We start from the raw sequence: 13,996 nt of genomic DNA on the forward strand, positions 1-13,996 counted from the left end.
GATTGCTATGAAACGTAATATTCATGTTCCTCAGAATGGCAGTCATGCTTGTACAAATTGTATTGATATTGTCATATTTGTAATTTTAAGGCAATTTTCCCAATTTTTGATAAGAAAAATTTTAATCCAAAAACTACTGATTTTACAGCTTTGATACATGTATTTGGTATACAGGTATCTAAGATTAATCTCAATATAATGTATTGACGGTATGTTGAAACTGGCAATTTTTTTTTTTTTGGGGCAATTTTTGCCTTTTTTGGTCAAAAATTTTTCTCCTAAAACTTCTGATCTGGTAGCTTTGATATCTAGTGTACAGGTTCCTAGGGTTTATGTTAATTAGATATATTAAAAATTAGGATGAAATCTGCAATTTTGTATTTTGGGGGCAATTTTTCTTATTTTTGGTCAAAAAATTTGTTTCTCAAAATTTATCAGTCTGATTGCTTTGATATTTAGTAAACCGGTTCTTAGGGTTTTTGTAATAAGATATATTGAAATTAAGTTGAAATCCGGAATTTTGAATTTTTGGGGCAACTTTGCGAAACTTTCAGTTTTACTGGGATATCTTTCATTTTGTATTTTTAAGATTTTTTTGGTAATTTTATACCTATTGGAACTAAGAGTATATAATGTGGTGATTTAGTAAGCATTTGATATGGTAAAGTGTATTTGGTGTTGAAATGCGGTAAAAAAATCCTGGCAGATTTTGAAAAAATTCCAAACAAATGACAATAAAAAATTCAGCCAGAGAAGGTTTGACAAAAAGAAAAGGTGGAAGAGTGGGGGAAAAAAGAATGAACAATGGATCAGATAAAAAAGATAATGTACCTCATTGATCTTCCAGACACCATCCCTTATCAAATGGTCCACCCCGATGTATTTTTGTGCACAATTAACCATGCAGTGTATTTTAGTTTAAGATGTCAAATTAGGTAAGGATTTGAAAGGAATAATCAAGTTCACCACAGTTTAACTTATCTCTTGTGTCATCATCCTTGTGTAATTGGTTAAGTTTGTAAGTTGTTCCAGATGTGGATGTACCAGCTGTTCTGGAAAAAACAATGTTTACTTTTTCCTGTAGGGTTTCTGAGTTGATGATTGTATGTTGAAATTTCTCCATGTATCTGGTGTATGGGCAAAGTGTAAACATTGGTTGCATGTTATGTATTTCAGTCTATGTTAAATATTGTAAATGAAAAATCAAGAACAGTTTACTGTGTGCTTGTAAAAGATAACATATTTGTCAATACATAAACTGCCTTGCAGATTGATTGTCTTAAATATTATCACAGAAGTAGAAAAGGAAAAGAAACTAATCAAATTGCTGTAACATATTCACTCTCAGTGCCTGTATAGGCCTATACTTAACTATTTTATCATTACATTCAGCTGTTTGTTATATCTTTATCACTCTCCATGGGCCAAGGCACACTTGGGGTCAGTGTCATCACTCTGTGCCAGTCTGTGTATGTCAGTCTGTCTGTATATGTATGTCCATGTTTCATACAATTGTTGACTTGTTTTGATAACTATATGGGAGCGAACAGTGACGTTGTCACTATTTTTATAACTTCTCGTTTGCCTCTCCAAATAAAATTCCATAATTACTGTTTGATTCATTAATAATTTCCTTAGGTACGTGATCAAATTATGCCAGGTACCATAATTTTGATGCAGCCAGCATATTAGCTACTGTTGCCCTGCCTTTAAATGACAGATTTCTAGTATTCCAAATCTTAAGGCAATTGTTTTCCAGTTTTCCAGTTTTCTCTAGATGTGTTACTGTTTCCTAACCCAACTCCCAAGATCTGTAAAACCTTGTTTGAAAAATCTATCCCTTCCACTGAATCAGTGCGGTTTTTAAAACTCCCAGCCCACATAAACCTTTGGATTTCTTTTTGTTCAGCTTTGCACCTGTTGCTTTTTCATATTTGTTGAACATTTTCAACGACTTAGTAATGCTTTGCAAATATTTAAAACAATGCTACATAAAAGTGCGCCCTCTATAGCTGAATGTTTCAGTACTGATGTCAGTTCAATCATACCTTCTGTGCAATAGCACTTTTTTTTGAATGTGTGATAGACAAACAGGATATGAACTTTTCAAGATTCTTCAGATGTTCATATTTTTACACATTTTGACAAATGAATAATGGACACAATTTCTATTTCTGGTGTACTTTGTCTGAATTTTAGGCGAATTCCGTTAAGTTGGGGAAAGGGTTGTTTTTTATGCAAACCTAAGTGTCTGACAATTCTTCATGGTGTGTGATTTTGGTTACAGACACTCTACAGCCATGTTATTGCTCTGATTTGTAGTTTTGTGGGGAGTCCACATGAATCAAAATGCATACCCACTTTCCTAGAATGGCTGTGATTACTGTTCATGTTAATAAAAATCCAGGCCATCAAAATGCAATCTTTTCTAAAAAAATTATCCAACAAGATTTATCTCAAGTTTCTCTAAAAATGTTTTCAGATTAAGACATGTGCAAAAAGACGTGTGGATATTCATTTTTTGTTACCATGTCCCATTTTGAATAAAAAATTATCCTGTCGATGATCACACGAAAAATCTTGATGTACAACTTGTAACTATATAGTCTGTTTTGTCCAACCAGCAAACTTGTGAAACACCGACATGGCAATGGCAAAACATTGATAAGAAAGTAAATGTCCTTTAAAGATCAGATGGTTTTTCTTGCCTTTTCTGTTCAGACAATTAGATGCATCCATCTGGGATTCAGCAGTACTGGACTATGAAGCAGCCAGAGATTGTAATTGGTTACTGTCGGAGAGTTGTTCAGCCGATCTGGATTTGGTATCGGAGCAAAGAAAGGTAGTCCACTTGCCCAGAAGATATCCCTTAATATTCTACATTTCCTTGAGAGTGGAATCATGGAGAGGCTGGATTCCGAGTGGATTACATTCCAACACTGTGATGTCAAGGATAATCAGCCGGCAACACTGGGATTGAAAAACATGGCAGGTGAGACAGTCAATTGTGTTGCTGTGTGAGATTGAAGTTGTATACATTTAAACATTCTAATGAGAAATAAAAAGTATACAAAAACGTCTACTAAATGAAATGAAAACTCTGCATTTCCTTGAAAGATGATAAAAAATACTAGTGAAGAATAAATTAATCTGATTTTGAAATATTTCAAAAAACTTCTGAATTTTAAATATGCATTCTCAAATGCTATACAAGCTATAAACCATTGACTTTTGAGTTTTGTCCAATGCCCAAGAAGGAAGGTAATGAAAAAAGGAAGGATGCTATTGTACCTGCCATAGAGGGCGTGTTGTATATAGTTCAACTTTATTAGTTCATACACAGTCCCTCCACAAAACCACGGTCCCATTTGTGGAGGGACCGTAGTTTTTTGGAGGAATCGTGATTCAACTGATTATTCTGCCTTATATGAAGTGCTCAGATTATTGAAGTACTTAATATGCAAAAGTCATTTCCACTGAGGCAATTGTCTGTGAACCTTGGCAATATTTTACTGGTACGTGTTGTATAAGCACTACAAATCAACCTGTCAAAGTTTCTCTTGTGTTCCATCAGGTGTGTTTATCCTTGTTGCTGGTGGAATCTTTGCTGGAGTCTTCCTAGTGTACATTGAAATTTTCTACAAAAGACATCAAGATATGAAAGAGAAGCAGATTAAGCTAGCCAAGGCTGCTGCTGAAAAATGGAGAGGAAATGTGGAGGTTAGTAATATGATGAAAAGAACATTGTGAGAAAGTGTCTTCTGTATGACTGTCTTTTGGATTTTTTCATTGTCTCAAAACCACTGATGGCAGTCATAGAAAATAAAAAAATATTGAAGTGATAAACTTTCTATCACATATATAACATCAGTGATTTCCATACAGTTGAATAATTGATGCATGAGACCGTAACAAACTTTTTTCTTTTTCTACCTCTTTTTTTTGCTGATAAGTTCACATATCATAATCACAATGCATACAGCATCACCATATTGTACTCTGTTCAAAAGATGTTGATAATAAGAACACAGCTTCATACCTTACATCCACAGTGTTTGCAAATACAAGTGCTACCATTGAGGGCGCCCTTTACATGGAGCCTTGGGAACAACAACATTGAGTTGCTGTAATATCAAGTCTACAATAATTCTAAGTATGAAAAAATGAGTATCAGATCAGTCTGAAAGAAACAGCTTCTTAGTGTGTATGATATTGTTGTACAACAATATTTCACTGAGAAGATTGTTCTTTGATGTTGGTTATGTGACTCTCTGGAATCCTAGTGACTCATCATTTTATATTCAGCATATTGAACACCATTTGGATTTGGTCATTGTCAGTGACTTTGAAATAAAGATTGAGATAAGGATATTTCCTAGACAGTTATTGTAAAATGTACTGATGAAATAATTTGATAAAGTGCCTTAGTGAATTTGACTTGAAAAAATGGGACTTTTTAGTAGAAAATGAAAATTCCAGCTTATTAATTGTTTCACCTGAGTTGTTTATCCTGCAACATGTTTATACAATGTGTTTGCTGGGTTATTAATATTAATATGTTGTGGATATGTTTGAATGTAATTGTTAGAAACCAGTGCGTGCCAAGAGAATTTAATGTTACACACTATAGTTGAAATATTGAGATTAGTCACCTTATCAACACAGCATGTATGTTTACAACAATAAGCGTTATCAGAGGAAGAGGTATCAAAGTCTATAGCTTAACTGATCTTGATAAACAGAGTGTATTCTTGTCAAATGTGCCCACACTGAAACCCTGTTAAAATTGAACTCACCTGAATGAGGTCATACTAGATAAACCTTTAACTATGTTTGAAAACTAAGAGATTATATATATATGCAATGTTTGTAAAAAAATACATTTAATTTGGAAATTTTTAAAAAATAATTATGCCCATGTCTCTTTATTTGCTGTGCCCTTGGTGTTCTCTTTCTGTTGTAAAATATGTTTTGACTACAATCATGACAAACCACCTTGCCAACAGCACAATGTCAGATACTGTGGTGAAAATACTGTGATTAATCACCTCATCAACACAGCATGTATGTTTACAATAGTAGGTGCTATCAGTGGAAAACTAATCAAAGTCCAGACCTCAACTAATCTACATGTAGATGTATAGGTACACATTGTATTCTAATAAAATGTACTCAACATTCTAACCCTGTATAAGTGGTCTTTTTATTTTTAGAAAAGAAGAACTTTACGTCAACAGCAGAAAAAAGGTGATGGTAAAGAGAAGAAGAATGGAAAAGCAGAGAGTCCTCCTCAATCACCACAATCCTTGAATGGAACTGACCTTGAAAATCAACCAGTGCCATCGTTGCTAACACTGCATACTAGAATTAAAGGAATGCGACATAAACCTAGAGATGAACATGTCATGGAGGAAAACATGGTGTGAAGGATTAATGCACAGATTGTGGAATTGAGTTTGATCAATAGTTTGCAGAAATTTTTCATAAGCAAAATTTTCTGAACAGTAAGCCCGAGTACTTTGCCACTCAAGAGTCTGAATATGGTCAGCTGGAGTCAGGGTTTGAAAATTTCATGTGTGGAAAAATGTTATACTCACCATGAGTGCAATGAATTTGATAACTTCTATCAATCAGAGCTGAAAATTCACAGGCACTAGCTGTTCTTCAGCATCTATTTTTGTTCTCCAGTTAATTACACAAGACCAAAGCTTTTAGAAGATTCAAGATAAACAAACACCTCAAAGTATATTAATACAGCTTCCATAAAATGTATAGACTTGAACTTGACACTAAGAGGTGATATAAGGTAAGATAATCTTGAATCAAAGATGATGTTTACCTTGTTCATTATTCTGACCAACTTTTATTCATGTTCTGCTTTAAGGATAACTATCAGTACAATTTAGAAAGTGGCAAAGTTAACCCTTTCATCACTGTGGTAAGGCCTAAAACCATTGTTTTCTGTGGCAACAATGGACTTCCACACAAGCAAACAGGGGTAACAGGGTTCAAGCCCTGTCACAGATGATTGAAGGCAGCCTGCTTTAATTCTGAACAATTGTGGACAAGTGAAATTATTTATCTCAGAAGTTATTTACCAAATGACTATTTTGTATTCAATATTTTGAATAGTTTGTCTAACAGCAAAGTTTGAAATAAAGTTGTAAAAACACTGTAGGGATATAATATTTTCTATGTGTACATAATTATTTATCTGTCTTTCAAACCACCAAGGTCAATCAGAAAGTTGTTAATTAATCTAAGTACCACTCCTTGGAGACAAATAATTCTTAACACATTTGTTTTGTAAACAACAAACACCACAAACAAGTATAAAAGGCACTTAAGTATCAAAGCACAATTTATAGATTTATTCAATACTTGTCGTTGATGTTGTATTTTCAGTTTATCATGTGAAGTTTGTGTGTTCATAAGAAAATGTATAGATTAATTGCCACATTCTTTGTGTTTTTTTTGTGGTTGAAGAACCTCAAGTATCCTATATACATTGCTTTGTTGTGACCTTTGACATTTATTCAGTGAGCCACAATAGCTGTTTAAAGCTAGTATGTGTTGTAAACGTCAAACTGCCAACCAGCAGAGGATAATTTAGGTCATCTTGCGACTTTCAAACTGTCATCCAAGGTAGCCTTAGGTTTAGGTGTTATCAAACATACCAGTGATGGCAAAACTAAACTTTAACAGTTTATATGAGACAGAGTAGAGCCATTATTAAATCGTGAGAGAGTGAAGTGATCCATTTGAAATTACACCAATTCAACAGTAATATTTGTAGTTCCTCTTTTAGTTTCACCTTTACATAAAAGTTTATTGGGGAATTTGGTTTTACAAGTTTTTTGTGGATCTTCTTTAATATAAGCTGCAAAAAAAGAGTATATATAATCTAGACTTGAAACCTTTCTCAGCATTTTGTAATGTTAAATAAGAACATAAACTGTATGCCTTCTGTTTGAAAACAAAAATAAATAAAATGGAATATATCACTTCCAGAGTATACCCAATTGACTTTGTGTATATTCAGCGACTCCTAACGCCTGCCATAGTGTTTTTGTAACTACGCTTAGTGATCCTACAACCTGTAGTGCCATGAACCAAATCAATGTACATGATATGAGACAGACTGTAGTGACAATGACATGCTCTACTGTATCAGCATACATTAATTAGGCCAAAGTTAAATAAATTCTTTGTTTTGCGTCCACTCTAAATGGGAAAGGTACGCATCTAAGCGGATGAAAAACACACACAAGAAAATTAACACAATGTAATTTGATTGCAGCAAATACAAAATTGTAACAAAATTTTAGTTCAGAAAAGCAAAGCGGTTATGTCCTCAAATTTCCTATTCAAATACACTGTGTGTGTTTTCATGAAAACCTTCAAAACCTAGGCGGGTGGGACGCAAAACAAAGAATTTAATTACTTTGGCCTTAGTTTACGTTCCACATGTTCTTGATTATACCAAACCCCATTTATCACTTTGTATAGAATGTTAAAAGTTTCAGAAAGAGTTTTCAGAAAGAGACATCACCATATTGTCTCTACTGCAACAAGGACAGTTTTACACAGCATTATCAAAGCTGGTCAATTAATGCTCAATATTGTAATTTTAAGTGTGTGCATTCACAATGTGAATATCTGTTTGTTACTTTAAGATTAATTGTATTTATCTGTTTCAACTCAACAGGTCATTTGAGTAATATCAGTTAGCTAACCTAATTAGTCCCCACGGACACCGTCCGGGGGGACTAATAGGTTTGGTCATGTCCGTGCGTGCATCCGTGCGTGCGTGCGTCCGTGCGTCCGTTCACGCAGAAATCTCAGAGATGCCCAGGTCAATTTCTTTCAAACTTTGCACAAGGACAGTACCCTACCCCATACAGATGCACGTCGATTTGTTTCACAATGCGATCAAATTTGGCCGTGTTAGAGGACTTTTTAGTTTTCACCTCCATAGACTCCCATGTATAAGGCAATCTCCATAGACTCCCATGTATAAGGCAGTCTCCATAGACTCCCATGTATAAGGCAGTCCATAGACTCCCATGTATAAGGCAGTCCTAGACTCCCATGATAAGCAAAAAAATAAAATTAGTTTCTCATCGTATTCATATTGCAGAAAGGATGCAGTGACACAGTTTTTAGTCCCCACGGACGAAGTCCAGGGGGTTTATAGATGGGGTCATGTCCGTCCATGAGTCCATCCGTGAGTCCATCTGTTCACGCAGATATCTCAGACATTTTGACAAAATGTCACGTGACCTCGGTGACTTTTGACCTCAAATATACATATTTGTCCATAACTCAGTAACCACAAATGTTACATCCTTCATATTTGGTATGATGGGACCCTTATGAGCCACAATTGTACCTCATTAATTATGTGCATATCTAATTTTGAGCAAGCCAATAGAGCTAGAGGTCTGATTTTTGGTATATAGGGGATAATTTAGCAATACAATATTTTTTTACAAAATGTCACGTGACCTCAGTGACCTTTGACTCAAATATACATATTTGTCCATAACTCAGTAACCACAAGTGCTACAACCTTCATGTATGGTATGATGGGACAGCTTATGACGCCACATATTGTACCTCACTAATTATGCGCATATGTAATTTTGAGCAAGCCAATAGAGCTAGAGGTCTGATTTTTGGTATATAGGGATAACTTAGCAATACAATTTTTTTTACAAAATGTCACGTGACCTCGGTGACCTTTGACCTCAATATACATATTTGTCCATAACTCAGAAACCACAAGTGCTACAACCTTCATGTATGGTATGATGGGACACTTTATGATGCCACATATTGTACATCATTAATTATGCGCATATCTAATTTTGAGCGAGCCAATAGAGCTAGAGGTCTGATTTTTGGTATATAGGGATAACTTAGCACTACAATTTTTTTGACAAAATGTCATGTGACCTCAGTGACCTTTAACCTCAAATATACATATTTGTCCATAACTCAGTAAACTCAAGTGCTACATCCTTCATGTATGGTATGATGGGACACTCTATGACACCACATATTGTACCTCATTAATTATGTGCATATCTAATTTTGAGCGAGTCAATAGAGCTAGAGGTCTGATTTTTGGTATATAGGGATAACTTAGCAATACAATATTTTTTTACAAAATGTCATGTGACCTCGGTGACCTTTGACCTCAAATATACATATTTGTCCATAACTCAGTAACCACAAGTGCTACACCCTTCATATATAGTATGATGGGACAGCTTATGACGCCACACATTGTACCTCATTAATTATGTGCATATCTAATTTTGAGCGAGCCAATAGAGCTAGAGGTCTGATTTTTGGTATATTGGGATAACTTAGCAATACAATTATTTTGACAAAATGTCACGTGACCTCGATGACCTTTGACCTCAAATATACATATTTGTCCATAACTCAGTAACCACAAGTTGTACACCCTTCATGTATGGTATGATGGGAGACCTTATGATGCTTCATACTGTACCTCATTAATTATGCATATATCTAATTCTGAGCAAACCCATAGAGCTGGATGTCTGTCATACATATGCACATAGATTTGTTCTGTGATACGATCCAATAAGGCCACCATGTGGCCATTTTATTACGATTTTTTCATCTCCTGAACTACAGCTCAGACATGTATCAAGCGAATTTATTCAAAAGTATTTTTATCACAGACCTAATGAAGAGGACTCTATCCTCTCTGAGGACCTGTAATCAAAGTACCCATTAACAAGTGGGGACTGTGTCATCAACGATGACTTGTTTAAACTTAGAGGTATTCTTTATTTGCACCAAAGTTTCTAAGCAAGTGCAGACATCACATTTAGTAATTCATCATTTAATGATTATTTCTACATTATAGAAAACACAATATTTTCCCAAACACGTGAATATTATTATCACATACTTAGACCCACTTATCCCCGTAGTATGATTTCATGGTATTTGGTATTGGACTAAGAACATTGAGTGGAATACGGGACCTGGACAATGAAAACAAGCAAAATCAGTTGTTCAGAATTGATTTCAAATTCCTGATACCCAAAAGTGGGACTGTAATGAAGCATAAGGGGATACTGGATATTGAAATACCAGCTTAAAATAGAAAACACAGTCAAAACAAGAATTTTTGTGAAATTTTAGCTGACATTAGGTAAATGTTTTTATACCAAAGAGGTCTTTAGCTATATACTGTAGTAGATCAGTATATCTGTGTATTTCCCTGTTTCCTCAAGAACTGTATAATTACTGCACCAACCATTTGGTACACAGGTGTACTTAGAAGTGGAGATCTGAATATGTTCAATTTGAACATGTCAGTGTCAAAGATATGCAAATGAGTTCAGATTTGGTTGAAACTAAGTAAACATTTTTTTTCAAATCATAGTGAAATTTTTTTTTTTTGGGGGGGGGGCAATTTTTCCAGTGTTTGACTAAAAACCATCTCTGCAAAGCCCTTATCCAATTGTTTTGAAACTTGGTATGCATGGTCAGATGTATTCAAATTGTGAAACTTTAATATTTGCATTGTTTGGGCAATTATTCCCAGTTTGGCTGGTAAATATCTCTGAAACCACGTCCAATCAATTTGAAAGATTAGTTGGTAAGCATGTTCCCGGTCATCCTTAGTTGAGTTTAATTGTTTAAATTGTGGTGAACTTTGCATATTTGTAGTTTGGGGCACTTTTGTCTTCTTTTTGTAAAAAACACTCCTCTGAAACTACTGATCTGGTTGCTTCAAAATTTGACATGAAGATTTTTTGGGATGATCTATATCAGTGTTGCACAAATTTTGACAAGTTTTGCGATACGGTATTTTGGGCAAAAATGTCAAACATCTCATTCTTGAATTATCTGGTCGAATTTCAAAAACTTGAGAACTGTCGCACATTACACCTTAAGTTTGTATTTGGTGTGTAGGTGCTTGCGAAATCGTAAATGGGAATTTGTTTAAATGAAGTTATCATTTACCAAAAGTATGTTAAAGAGCAGCAAAAGTTTAAATATGGTGCACATGTTGGCAATGATTAATACAGAAACACAACCAAAGACCTTCAAGCCAATAATAAGTTTTCTCAAATATTAATTACCGCTTGATCAATATATTGTTTACATTAATTCCATACAATACATTATTATACATCTACCATCGAGAACAATAGAATTTAGCATGCGCTAAAAAAGCCGTATGGAAGTCGCGCCCGTTCCGTAACACGTACGGTTTCAAGGCGCCCCATTCCCTGCGGCTGTATCTGCGCGTTCACTGTAGGACGGTTTCAAGGAACCCCTTGGACGAGTGCCAGAACAAGTCTCGCGCGCGCTCTGTACGTAGGTACGTATGTGTGTAGTGCACACACTCCAAAACTTGCAGAAGCGCGTCCGAGGTAGCGTTCCACACTGGCGCGATAAAATCGGAAGAAAAATTGTTGACATTGCACGAAAACGGTCATTACTCCGACATTTTGATGCCCCGATCAGGAATGTAAGATGTACTGGTACATAAGGTTATTACGAAAATACCGCAAAGGATGCACTCGAACATTGGCGCAGCGCATCGCCCTCTGCTTCGCGTCGGGCGATACGCTGCGCCAATGTCCTCGTGCATCCTTTGCGGTATTTTCGTAATAACCTCATAATATCACAAGTGGACGTACATACTTACTTAGTAGATTGTGTCATGAAGTTTGATGGCTGTCAGACTGCATGGTAACATACCGGTATATATGTATGTGTCCATTGGAACATGTTACATACTTTGCCTTTGTACATTTGTATTTGATGGACTCTGCATCACAATGAGGTTAAATGCACTTGACATTATGAATATTAGTTTACAAGCTTAAACCTATAGAAGCTAATAAATATCATATGCGCTGTACACTCACTCGGGTCTGCCACATCTAATCAAATATGAGAAAAGTGTCATTGATGCCATTTTGCTTTAATTGGTCTTGATTTCCGATAGATCATTTACCGTCTTTTCACTGACATCTGTGTGATATATTGCTATGACATTTTGTGGCTATACCTGAAAATTCATGGTTCCTGATTTATGTTTTAGTAATTGTAATGCTAAATTGTAATTGTCATTCTAAATTATTTATATATGATCTGAAGTGAAACTGTAATGCAAGCTTTATAATGATCAAAGAAATTTGAAAAAGGTACTTACATGAAGCCTAAGCTGATGTTGGTTTTTTAAACAGAAATGCTGTTATAAATCCATTGTGTGCACATATCATTTATTGCTAATTGTCGAGTGGAATTATTAAAGCATTTTCTACAAATATACAGATGCAGATGAAAAGCATGTACCGGTATTTAGACAAAGAATCAGCCAACAGCAAATAGAGTCAGCCTCAATCTATTCATGTATAAGGATAAGGCAGCCTGGTGAACTGTCTAACAATACTTCTTTTGTTAACAAACAAGAAGTGGTATGTTTCTGTACGTGACCAACATAAATAATCATTGACTTGTGGTAGCAGAGCTAGAATCTCTGAAACAACAGGTGTTTTATCCACTGGACAAATGTTAATGTATTGAATCTCTGTTATCTACATTTATAATGAAAGACAAAATAGCTGAATTTCAATGCATTAAGAATTTTATATACATATACCTGGGAGTATAATTCAAGTATATAATTAACAAGATTGCGCCAGCATGACAATATGAATGTAATGTCATTTTTAAAGCATTTACATACAGGTGTATATGTTTAACTTTCTCGTAATTATGAGAAATATTTATACTTTCACAGCAAATACTATATCTCAGTACATGTCTCACTATAGTATGACTGAAATAATATTATAAAATTTGGTTACCATGGTTGTTGGCAAGTCAAGTATTAAACTACATGTACATGTGTGTGTACGTGAGTAATAACCACCTAGGACCTTAGATCAGCATGATAGTCTGAAATAGAATTCAAAACAATTACTTAAGGAAAGTTTGGCAATGTCAAACACCTTGAAAGTTTTTGTTGCTATACAGGCATTATATCTGTACCAACATGACAATCTGATCTCAGTAAAGGAGAATTATAAATCATTGTGTGTTGTTTCGCCCACTTGGTCTTATGGGCAAGGCAACGTTGGAAAAATTTGTCTAAGCCTCATAGCTATTACTTCCTTTAGAATAAACACACTGTTTTTTGCCTGAAATCCTGTGGTACATTTATACTTCAGACCTAGTATGGCTATGAGGGATTTATTGATCTCCAAAACTCAATGACAATATCCTAAAAATATGGTAAACTGACTTCACTATGCTAAATAGGTCAGACATACACTCCAACCCAAGCCATAAGTGTTGTTATATCTGGTGCCGATTGGCCTTTGACCAAGTTCCAAGTCATGTGATACAGACATTGTTTGTCGCATTCTCGTCGCCATATTTACCTCAATTGTACTTCAAAACCTAAGCCGCTCACTGTGTTAGTTTATTTCTGTATGCCAGTTTTGTCTTTCAACAAATTAGAAATCCAAAGTGTGATTGTGGATCATAGCATATGTACCCGGTACATGTATGTGTGATAGCTACATTTGGTAAGTATACATAGCCTCTTTTATGTTTTGCAGCCATTTTACGGTCGGCTGAGCTTTTTGTAAAATTGCAAAAGACGCCGTACAATAATTATAATGCTGATTAATATGATCTCCATCAAGTAATGTGCACATGCCCTTAAACAAACATATTTCTGGACAAAGAGTGTCAATTTGACGAACTGTAGAAATGTCGACACATCTTTATGTGTAAATCAAAAAATGTACCTGCGTCACAGGCACTTTGTCTACATAAGTGACGCACAGTATGGCTTATTCTGGTTACACAATCACTTGAGGTTCGATACACTGCGAAGGACACATGCTCAAGAAAGATTGGGCAATCTTTTTTTAGCTCATATTTGGTTTTATATATAAATACCAAAAAGAGCTTATATGAT

General features: G+C 35.0%; 1 protein-coding gene across 1 annotated transcript; it reads left to right on the forward strand.

Annotated features, from left to right (window-relative positions):
* The first annotated feature begins 2,775 nt into the window (after positions 1–2,775).
* On the forward strand, positions 2,776–5,483 carry LOC139144333 (glutamate receptor ionotropic, NMDA 1-like). Its single transcript, XM_070715063.1, has 3 exons — positions 2,776–2,992; positions 3,575–3,720; positions 5,214–5,483. Exons 1-3 carry the CDS (start codon positions 2,902–2,904, stop codon positions 5,424–5,426), a joined length of 450 nt encoding a protein of 149 aa, XP_070571164.1. The 5' UTR covers positions 2,776–2,901; the 3' UTR covers positions 5,427–5,483.
* The last annotated feature ends 8,513 nt before the right edge of the window (positions 5,484–13,996 follow it).

The sequence above is a fragment of the Ptychodera flava genome, chromosome 1, assembly GCF_041260155.1.
Source record: "Ptychodera flava strain L36383 chromosome 1, AS_Pfla_20210202, whole genome shotgun sequence".
Lineage (NCBI taxonomy): Eukaryota > Metazoa > Hemichordata > Enteropneusta > Ptychoderidae > Ptychodera > Ptychodera flava.